Here is a 10,551-nt window from a genome sequence, read left to right on the forward strand (position 1 = left end):
TCATTAATTGTTTCATTATTCTATAAAAAATTAGATTATATATAGAGATAAAAGTTTGATGTAGAGAAAATACCATTTTAAATTTTTTTTCTAATTTTTTTGAATATTCATTAACCATTCATAATAGATTAGCTTTTATTCCGACCCAAAAAAACTGGACTGAACCCTTCTAATGAAAATATCAACCGGATCAACCTTGCCTGGCCCGAACCGGCCAGCCCACCATAGGTTCAGTGGCCCAACTTATTTAAAAAAAAATACAAAATCGATTGCACATTTCATTGGTCAGACTAAGCTACTCTAAACCGCTCGGTACAAGATTTTAATCCAAAAAGCCGATTCGCCGATCTAGAAGACGACGACCACCAACAACTCGATCGCATAGGAGCAGCGAACAGTCCTCCTCCTCCTCCCCTCTCACTCTCCGAAGAGTCACCGCCTCGTCGTGACCTTCAAGCTTCTCAGAAAAATGTCGCAGCTAATCACCGGCAACAGCATCCCGCTGAGTGAAGTCTACTGGTCTCTCGTCAACAAAGCCGACAAAAAATTCTCCAAGATCAGAGACTTGCCTTTCTACGAACGCAGCAGGTATATACATACACCTTCTCCTTCGCATTAGATCGTTTCATATAGATTGTGTACATTTGAATTGTGGATTTGATCTAAGTTTGTTTACATATGAAATTGAGTATTTGAGAGTTGCTGGAGAATCGAATCGAATCGACACGTGTCTATGTGTTTCCTTCGCATTAGATCGTTTCATATAGATTGTTTACATTTGAATTGCGGATTGATCGAAGTTTGTTACATATGGAATTGTGAATTGAGAGTTACTCGAGAATCGAATCGACACGTGTCTATGTGTTATAGGTACGAAAACTATTTCTTCAAGGTGTTCAAAGTCTACACTCAGCTCTGGAAGTTTCAGCAAGAGAATCGCCAGAAGCTCGTGGAGGCTGGGCTCAAGAGGTGGGAGATCGGAGAGATCGCGTCTCGAATTGCGCAGCTTTACTATGGACATTACATGCGCACGAGCGATGCTGGCTACTTGGCCGAGTCCTATGTCTTCTATGAAGCGATTTTGACTAGGGAGTATTTCAAAGATGGGTTGTTTCAGGATCTGAATATCGCGAACAAGCAGCTGAGGTTTCTTGCGAGGTTTCTTATGGTGTGTTTGGTGTTAGGCCGTAGGGAGATGGTGCATCAGCTCGTTGAGCAGTTTAGACGGTTGATTGATGAATGCAAGAGGACGTTCCAGGTACCTGTTCCTGAGCTTTAGAATGTTGGTAGGTAATTGATTTAATGGACAATGATGACATATTCTGTAGTAGCAGTTTGTTGACTTATGTCAAGTAATCCTTAGTGTTTTGTATTGGCAATTCACACTGTTAGAATCACAAACAGAAGTTTCTTCTTTGCTAAAACTGCAATTTATAGTGGTTCGAATTCGAAAATAGGGTAGTGCAGCTGGATCTGAATTGAGGTGTAATCACAGCATGTACATGGAGTGATAAGATATCATGGTGTTCTAAGGCAATTATGTGGTTAGCTCTGTTTGATGTAATCGTCTATGCTACTTGATATATATTGACCTAAGATGCTAAACTGCAATTTATAGTGGTTGGAAAATAGGGTAGTGCAGCATGGATCTGAATTGAGGTGTAATCGTAGCATGTACATGGAGTGACAGGATATCATTAGAGATCTAAGGAAATATGTGGTAGCTCTGTTTGACATAATCGTCCTTTTTGTTATATAGAGTGTACTAAGATGCTTCTTGATTGTCAAAATTAGATGTCTTCTTTTCTCTTGCATCTCTGTTTTCCATGGTCTACTATACAGTTACAAACATCTTTTGATGTTTTCAGGAAAATGATTTTAAAGAATGGAAGGTGGTGGCGCAGGAGATAGTTAGGTTTCTGAAATCTGACACTGCTTTCATGAACATCAGGCCTCTAAGATACAGCCTTGTGCTGGATCCTAATCTGGATGCTAGTACACCTCGTGCAAGTAGGTCTTTAAGGCTGACAGATGCAATCTTGAGCAGTTATCACTACAATGAGGTAGTGTTTTTACTTTTTCATGTTTGTTATGAATGGATACTTAATTTTCTTACCCTCTAAAATTTGTAATCTTGCTGTATGGTTTCCGCCAGGTCAAGTATTCAGAGCTCACGCTTGATTCGTTCAGGATGCTTCAGTGCTTAGAGTGGGAACCGAGCGGTTCCTTATATCAATCAGCTGGTCCTAAAATGGGTCCGAATGCTCCCACCGGAGCTTCTCGTGTAAACTCTCAGAACGTGACTGATCCTACTTTGCCGCCTAACCCTCGCAAAGCTGTCCTTTATCGTCCATCCATAACAAATTTCTTGGCTGTAAGCTGAATTTACTTTTGTTCCCCACTAGTTAGATTTGCTGTTTTGCTGATTTTACTGAAACCTTGTTTTATCTTGGTAGCTTTTGGCAACCATTTGCGAGGAGCTTCCTTCTAATGGCGTAGTTCTAATATATCTCTCTGCTTCTGGTAATGTGTGTTTTAAGTTTCTTTTGTTAAGAATATTACGTTTTTTAGCTGCTAACGTATTTACGTCTTCATTCAGGAAAGATTGGACAGACTTCATTATCTCCTTTGGGTGGTAGAAGTGTAACTAGCGTTGAGGAGAATATTTTGAGAGACTTCGAGTCTCATACAATCAAACAAGACGGAGACCCATCAGTTCAAACAAAGCCATCTGGTGAAAGACCGGGTCAGTCTTTGAGGCAAATCAGTGAAGACGCAGTGGAGCATGGTTTGTCTTTTGGTAGTCACGGACTCACAGGTATGCACTCCAGAGTTCCTGAAGCTTACATATGATATTATCACATTAGGTGATATGCACGTAGGAGGTTGATTACATAAAGTGTCCTCTATAAATAGTGAGAGGGTATCAACTGTTAATATTCGAATATCTTGTGGAGGGCTGAAACCACTTGTAAGACAAAATTATTGGGAAAACAATCGAACTAGAGATTCTGAAAAGTGCAGAAATTTCTAGATCTCTGAACTCTTTTCATGGTAAGTCTCTGAAATTTATATGGTATCTTTCTTTCCCCCCAGGACCAAGCTGCATCTATCCTTCTGATTTAGTTCCATTCACAAGGAAACCTCTTTTCATAATTATTGACAGTGATAACAGCACAGCTTTTAAGGTAAGTACACTGGACTCCTCTTTCTTATTAAGATCAATATTTTGAACACTTTTCGTATAGAGAAGATACTAATGTTTATTTACTTCGAAATTTTGAAGAATATTTGTGGAGCAGAGAAAGGAGAACCAGCCGCATTGCTTCTATCTCCATCACATACTCCCCCACTTATATCTGCTGATTTCTCTCGTCAACCTAGTGGTAGCCTCTTCACCATTTTTCTCACCGCACCAGTCCAAGCATTTTGCTTGCTAATCGGGATTTCAGGCTCTGATATCGAAACGGTAGGTAGAGATAAATCTTCATACTCGCTTTATACTTCCTTTTCTTTTCTTCTTTTTGTCTGCATGCTGACTACTGTCATGTGTCAGGATGTTTTTACCAAGGCTGAGAGGGTTCTTTCCTCGTCTATGAATGAATGGGCTTCGACTTTGGCAGCATCAGATACCCTTCACCCCGTTTGGTCGCAGATACTAAAAGATCCCTTCTTGAGACGACTTCTCCTAAGGTAAATGTTTCTCTTCCAAGCTCCAAGACACTTCAGGATCTCCTAAAATACCAGTATGAATACAAAAACTACAAAACCTTTAATCTATTGTAGGTTCATTTTCGGACTTAGATTGTGTAGGAACTAGAAACCATATACATTATTGGTATAGTCTATTGAAAATTGTGCAACTCTCTAAACCTTTTAATCTTACTTAACTGCAGATTCATATTCTGCCGAGCTGTCTTGGCACTGTACACTCCAGTCTTCAATAACAAACAGAATCAACCAGAGTGCTTTCCGTCTCTCCCGGAATTCTTATTACCAGCCGCTCCTGCCATTCAAGCCGCTGTGCTTCAGATGGCCAATGTATTTGGTGGAGCAAGCAAGTTTACTTTACCTCAAGATATCACAATGCTCTAAAGCTTCCTCTGCGAAGAGTAGAAAAATTCTTGTGCAAATCGGTAATCTCGGTTTGGTTTCCCTTTCAGGGGTTAACTATTATTCATGATTTGAACTGGTTGTGGAGCCCAAGGACTGAACCTCTTTTCAGATTTATGGCTCAAGTACACGTTTGCCGTGTGAAACTAACAGTGATTGATACAAAACATATGATTGATTGGCTCTGATCTTTCTTCGTTTGAAAAAAACTGTTGCTTTTCAAGAAATATACACAGCTGAGAACAACAAGCTTAGGAACACTCCAAATTTTAAAGTTGAGACTTCAAATGATTCGAGACAGAGAAAATTCTTGTACAAATTGTTTATCTCCGTTTGGTTTCCCTTGCAAGGGTTAACTGGTTGGAGCCTAAAGGCCGAACCTCTTTCGAGATTTATGGCTCTAAGTCCATTGTTGTTGCTGTGTTAAACTAACAAAGTGTTTGATACAGATTATATGATTAATTGGCTCTGATGTAATCTACCTTTGTAAAAACTGTTGCTTAATAACCATCACATGAACAAAAATCATCCAAATGTAATAAAGAACACTCAGAATTTCAAAGTAGAGAAAACCACAATGCTGAAGAAACAATGATTCGAGACTTAAGAACGTGTGCTGTGAATATCCAAATCATGCAGCTAAATCCTTCATCACATCATCGTTGCTACTACCATCCTTGATCCCCATCTTCATCTGCTCAGCCACAAAGCACTTAGTGATCACATTACAAAACAAATAAACAAACTTAACCGAGTCACGTGCCGGCACAGGATACGTAATCTTCTCAAAGAACTCCAACGGCACGTTCGGATCAACAATCGCCACAACAGGAATCTGAAGCTTCGCGGCCTCGAGTATCACCGAGCTCTTCCTCTCGGTATCAAACACAACGACGCAATCAGGCATCGTCGTCGGCCCAAAGCAAAGCTTCTTGTGCCTCGACCGAAACTTCTTGGGACTGTAACTGTTCGTCAGAAACCCTCCCATCTTCCACAGATTCATCGAGCGGTTGTGGTTGTACGCGTCGCCCTGGATGCGGCGGGAAGTGAGCTCGACGATCTCGTCGAAGAGAGGGTTGGTGTTGACGAAGTAGATGTTCCCTCTCATGTGCGCGAGGTTGGCGACGAAGCTGGCGGCGCTGCGGAGGCAGATCAGGGTTTTGTCGGAGTCGATGATGGTCATCCCGTTGCGGGTCCCGTAGGCGTACTGTTTGAAATGGTGCTCGGCGGCGCGGCGGCCGAGATGGGAGCCGGTGTTGAGAAGCTTCTGGATCACTGCGGCGTGGAGCGTCATTGTTTGATCGGGAAAAGGGTTTGTAGGGTTTAAAGAGAAATTCGCAGATTGAAATCAGATGTGGTGGTGATGAGAAATGGATGAATCTGGCGTCCGTATACGGGCCGGGTCGGGTATGAACTTACATAATCTGGCCCATTTCGCTATTGTAAATGGTTCGTTGACCAACCAAATAAATTACTGGCTACTTGTAATTTAGACCACTGAGTTGCATGTATTTCTTACTATAAAACAAAAATAGTATACTCTAAAAACAAAAAGAAATGATCCAAAGTTTACCTCTGTTTTTACTTTTAAAAATATTTTTAAAATATCTTTTCTTTATTAATTTATTGCACAATTTATAATTTTTTAAATGTTAAAATGTAACTTTTAATTTATCTTGTAAAAAAATACCAATAAATTTATGACATTATTAAAAATAAATTATTATTTTAAAATTAATTTTTTATTACAGCACATAAATAAAAAACTATATACACTATATTTAAATGTAAAAAATTCTAATATAATATTATTTAGGTAGAAACTGAAAACATATAAAAGTGATACATCAATTTATAAAGAAAAATAACATCATTTTGGAAAAACATATAAAAGTGATACATCACTTTATAAACAAAAATAACATCATTTTGGAAAAATATAATAGCTTTGTAGATGATCTTAATGGTAGCAATTACTTCACTTCTGCGTTCGTTTCTCAGAGACACCGAGCTGGTAAGCTGGTTCTCACTTCCAATATTACATTGTATGCTCTCCTTTTCTAAGCGAGTTTTGTTTTCAACACATGATCCAAAAAGACTCTGCAGGTTCATCATCTTCTTCTCTAGTTGATAAATTCGGTGACAAATTAGTAACTTCTTTCCCAGGTTCATCATCTTCTTCTCTAGTTGATAAATTCGGTGACAAAAGTTCTGTTTCACGTAATTGTTTTGGTAGTGAGGACAAGGTTAATGTTAAAGGTTACTTTGTGTTCGTTTATGGATGGACTAGAGTGGGAAAGATAAATACAAGACAAGGCCTAGACTGTACATTGTAGCTGTAATAAAATAAAGTAGTAACTTCTTTCCCACGTTAGGTCAAAAAACAAGTTGCTTATCACTGCTGCCTGGCCGTCTTCATAAACCCCCATACGACTAAAACTTTTATAGACGAAATGCATTAAACAACAAAGCTGTAGTTGTTCTAGCTAGGGGAGAATATGTCTTGACTTAAATCAGTCATGTTATTGTTATCAGATCCCTTCACAAAATCTTATTTAGAAGATAGACATGTACATATAATTATTATGTAAACAAGTAATCACCATTCACAATTCAAGAATCAGACTTGGAAACGAGTTAATGAGGCATTAGTTGAAAGCTCTACAGTTCCTCCTGATCTCACCAGCGAACCCGGTCAGGACGTCAACGCTTCCCATTTTCACCATTGCGATTGCGAACTGGCGTTTGAATAGTTCGTTGTTGGCCGCATATTGAAACACAACACCGGAAGTGGATGGGTGTGTCGCGAGCAGATGATCAAGTAGTAAAACTCCTTTCCTCTCTCTGATCTGAGTGTAAAACAAGTTGTCAAATGAGAATGGGGCAAATGGTGTCGACTGGTCCAGAGCTGCAAATTGGCTGCCTCCAGCTGAACATGTGTTCCTTAGCCTATTATGAGAAATATCAAGTGAAATATATATTAGAGAGATTTTTTTTTACCAAAAATAAATCAAATAAGAAACTATAGCATGTAAATCAGTCTATTCATCATTTCAGTTATTGAAAGTAGGAACATGGATAGTCTTGTGAATATCCTGATCATCTTCCTCTTCTTAAAAAATTATAAACTAAAATAATGGATATGGGGGTCGGTGTCACTTAGAACATCTCTATCCAAAAAAATCCCAAAGAGTTTCTCAAAAAAAAAATCCTAAAGTTGATTAAATCATAAACTTCAAAATTTTAAAACAAATACAATCAATCCAAATAGACAAGTGGATTAAAGGTTCTCATGGTTTTCAAAAATTCCACCTCTTCTTAATGTTTCACTCCATTTTTCATTATTTTTATTTTTTAAAGTATAAAAACCATATGTTAGAAACTTTCAATAGACATGCTCTTGTGACTAAACCATATCATCCAACCGGATAAAATTATCATTAGGAGTTAGTAACTCTATATATATATTGCTGATGTTAAAAAGAAAACATACTTTTATAGACCTGTTTCAAAGTTTCAAACAAGTTTTTTTTTTTGGTTAAACATTTCAAACAAGTTTATAATCTCGAACCAGATTTTCTTTTCAAGATAATTATCTAAGTATTGAGACCAGATCAGGCGATAACACTACTACAAAATCTTCATTGGTTAATTTAATGATTTTCAATAGTGTTTGCATGTGTATATGCAAACAACAACAAGAAAATTACCTGCCAGCCAAACCGGGGTCCATAGTGGGATCAGGCTGTCCGGTTCCTTGAAAATTGGTGAGTCGATCCACAAAATTACCACAAGATCCTATTCCAACCGTGTGAGCACCCAAAAGAGCCACTGCATCAAAAACATCCATCCCTTTATTCCCAAAGAACGTTAGCATATCTGGGACTGGGAGGCCTGGTCCCGGGAGGATCCCTTCGGCGTCTTCAGAGTTCGAAACAAAGCCATCACGTCGTCCGGTTGGGACCACGTAGCTTGGTCCTCCACCAAAGAAGACCGAGTCACGTGTGGCGAGCGTGACTATATCTGAGCAAGAGACCTTGGAGGGACATTGAGCCTCCAGAGCCGTCTTGATCTCGTCGATCAGTTCGTACCCTCTCACGCTGCCGTTTGGCCCGGCGTTCTTTTCCGGTGATGGTTGAGTCGTCGTTGGGTCTATAAGGAGAGAAGCGTCGCAGCCCTAAGAGATCGATACCAACGACAAATTGTTTTTAAGAAAATAATATTCTACGTATATGATGAATATGTAAATTTATGCATTTTCAAGTTATGTAAATTAGAATAAATGATTTTCAAGCATTTCTTTTGTATTTTTACACTCAAGCTATTACATATTTTAATATCATAAGCTTTTGCTTATTTTCTATTTAATGAAGAGATTCTTAGGACAATATATTTGCTTGGGACCAAGCTTAGATTATGTTATTTAGTATATACTTTCAAACGAAATTTGAGTATGTGACTAGGTAAAACCACCATTTTCTTCAACTTGTAAAATAAATAAGTCGTTTGGATAATTTCTTACCTAGTTCTATTTGATTTTTTTTTTTTTTGGTCAGACCAACTTCTCTGTGGCTATATCTTTTTGATAAACAAAAAGATACCAAAATTGTAAAAGAACTTTGATGAGATTCATACCTGAACAAAACAGTCATGAAAATGCATCCTAGTCAAGGCAGCTGTGATTGAAGGGTCAAGACCAAACCGCTCGCGGACTAGGTTCTGTACTATAATTTCTGCATTAGGGCAGGATTGGCTGTAAAATCCGACTCTCAGTTGCGAAAAAGCGACTGGAAAGATGTATAAAATTAGGAGAAGAACAGAAAACTTGGCAATCTTCATCTTGTTTTAGTGGTAAGTACGTAATTTTGGGATGGCTTATTATGAGACATCTAAGATCAAGCATTACTATATATATACGCCAAACGAACAGTGAATAAAAAATAGGCCAGTCAAATGTATTTAAGTAAAGACAGATAAATCGATATATAAAATTATAAAATCCAAAAGGCGTAAGTACCAACTACTTTGAAACATTCCGGTGCCTTATTGAGTTATTGTTAATTATATACGTACGATATATATGCTGAAACCCGATAATCAATGTAGCTAGCTAGGTGATGTTAGAGTATTTATTTTACAATTCTAGTTTTATTTTAGCTACTTGAAAATTTATAGGTAGATATCTTTTTATTCAGTTACATGACTAGTATTTCGTATGGTGATTGGGTGATTGCAAGTGTTGGAAATAGCTAGCTTGTGTTTATACAGATCAGAAAAGATAGTTTTTGTATATTAGTAAACTGTATATGATGCTTAGTTTTATATATCTAAACCTATACTTCTTCTAAGAATTAGATCTTTTGAAGTTTTCTTGAGTTATTTGAGATTAGACTATAGTTTTAATTACACATACCGTGTTACTAATATGTTTGATTCAATATTTGTCAACGACACAAAACAGTAGGATTTAACGCGTGAGATATTAGCAAGTGTACTAAGAAGAAAATAAAAGAGACATCATCCGATTAAATGTAAATCAACATGGAGTTAAGTAAATACAATGCAAAGACTCGTTCTTAATTTCCTAAAAATATATAGTACTTATTCTACAATATGAAAAAAGTATGAAAGATTAGAAGGAAAAAAGTGACTTTGTAGAAAGCAACATTGGAGTTGACTGTTGAGGATGTTTTTATATGATACTTCATTAGATGATTTAGCTATAAGACCCACGCATATTTCGTAGAAGTTTTGTTTAAAGAAGTTGTCGTTGAAAACAAAAACAAATTAACCAGGGTGTAATTTTATCATGCCCATTTATTACAGCTATTAAAGTTGATAATGTAAATTGGTTCCGATTTCAAGAGTATTTTTCTATAATAATTTCATTTGGGTACGTGTATATATGAATTGCTCAAGTTGATTCTGTACTTACATTTTTGGCGATTGCTTGTATATATGGAAATGAAACGTCTGATCTATATTAAACTACAATAGTGTGACCATGCAAGAAAATAATAATGGTATGTAGACTTCTTAGGTTAGTATTATGATCCACTGTTAGCTCAGCAATAAAAACTAAAAATATTAAAATTTATATCCTCCATTGTAGAAAAATGCTATTCAATAAAATGGACTAGTCATAATTAAAATCATAAAACCAGTTTGACGGTATGATTCCACTGAGATAACAGGGAGCTTGAGGTTGGGAGGTAGAGACAAGATAGCTTCTTTTTTTTGGGCAACTTATTAGAGAGAAGATAGCTACAACTGACAGAAGTTTAATTTTTCTTTCTTCAAACAAGACTGTAGATTCTATTGATAGGAAAGTTAGATTCAACATCTTATTCATATGCCAAAATCTTTGGTTAAACAGTGAATGTATACTCGTTCTCCTTACTTCACGTAAAGTTGGATTTTATAAGTAGTGATCCGTTA

The 10,551-nt window shown here is 37.2% G+C and overlaps 3 protein-coding genes across 3 annotated transcripts; 1 reads left to right on the forward strand and 2 right to left on the reverse strand.

Moving 5' to 3' along the window:
* Positions 1–286: 286 nt before the first annotated feature.
* On the forward strand, positions 287–4,304 carry LOC103859005 (protein SCAI). The gene is made up of 10 exons (XM_009136486.3): positions 287–588; positions 871–1,258; positions 1,869–2,063; positions 2,156–2,374; positions 2,457–2,523; positions 2,600–2,818; positions 3,097–3,188; positions 3,287–3,469; positions 3,557–3,693; positions 3,897–4,304. Exons 1-10 carry the CDS (start codon positions 470–472, stop codon positions 4,093–4,095), a joined length of 1,818 nt encoding a protein of 605 aa, XP_009134734.1. The 5' UTR covers positions 287–469; the 3' UTR covers positions 4,096–4,304.
* Positions 4,305–4,566: 262 nt separating this feature from the next.
* Positions 4,567–5,476, reverse strand: LOC103859006 (ribosomal protein S2, mitochondrial). The gene has a single exon (XM_009136488.3). The coding sequence runs from the start codon at positions 5,405–5,407 to the stop codon at positions 4,745–4,747; it is 663 nt and encodes a 220-aa protein (XP_009134736.1). The 5' UTR covers positions 5,408–5,476; the 3' UTR covers positions 4,567–4,744.
* A 247-nt stretch (positions 5,477–5,723) lies between these two features.
* On the reverse strand, positions 5,724–10,478 carry LOC103859007 (peroxidase 28). Its single transcript, XM_009136489.3, has 3 exons — positions 8,749–10,478; positions 7,824–8,290; positions 5,724–7,062 (listed from the first exon to the last, which is right to left on the reverse strand). Exons 1-3 carry the CDS (start codon positions 8,950–8,952, stop codon positions 6,762–6,764), a joined length of 972 nt encoding a protein of 323 aa, XP_009134737.1. The 5' UTR covers positions 8,953–10,478; the 3' UTR covers positions 5,724–6,761.
* Between the last annotated feature and the right edge of the window lie 73 nt (positions 10,479–10,551).

Source organism: Brassica rapa, chromosome A03, assembly GCF_000309985.2.
Source record: "Brassica rapa cultivar Chiifu-401-42 chromosome A03, CAAS_Brap_v3.01, whole genome shotgun sequence".
NCBI lineage: Eukaryota > Viridiplantae > Streptophyta > Magnoliopsida > Brassicales > Brassicaceae > Brassica > Brassica rapa.

Coding starts and splice junctions, on each gene's coding strand:
- LOC103859005 (XM_009136486.3), top strand. CDS start 470: ATGTCGCAGCTAATCACCGGCAACAGCATCCCGCTGAGTGAAGTCTAC. Junction 2,524..2,599: donor AATATATCTCTCTGCTTCTG/GTAATGTGTGTT, acceptor GTCTTCATTCAG/GAAAGATTGGACAGACTTCA. Junction 3,189..3,286: donor ATAACAGCACAGCTTTTAAG/GTAAGTACACTG, acceptor GAAATTTTGAAG/AATATTTGTGGAGCAGAGAA.
- LOC103859006 (XM_009136488.3), bottom strand. CDS start 5,407: ATGACGCTCCACGCCGCAGTGATCCAGAAGCTTCTCAACACCGGCTCC.
- LOC103859007 (XM_009136489.3), bottom strand. CDS start 8,952: ATGAAGATTGCCAAGTTTTCTGTTCTTCTCCTAATTTTATACATCTTT. Junction 8,291..8,748: donor TTCATGACTGTTTTGTTCAG/GTATGAATCTCA, acceptor TCGATCTCTTAG/GGCTGCGACGCTTCTCTCCT. Junction 7,063..7,823: donor GACCCCGGTTTGGCTGGCAG/GTAATTTTCTTG, acceptor TTCTCATAATAG/GCTAAGGAACACATGTTCAG.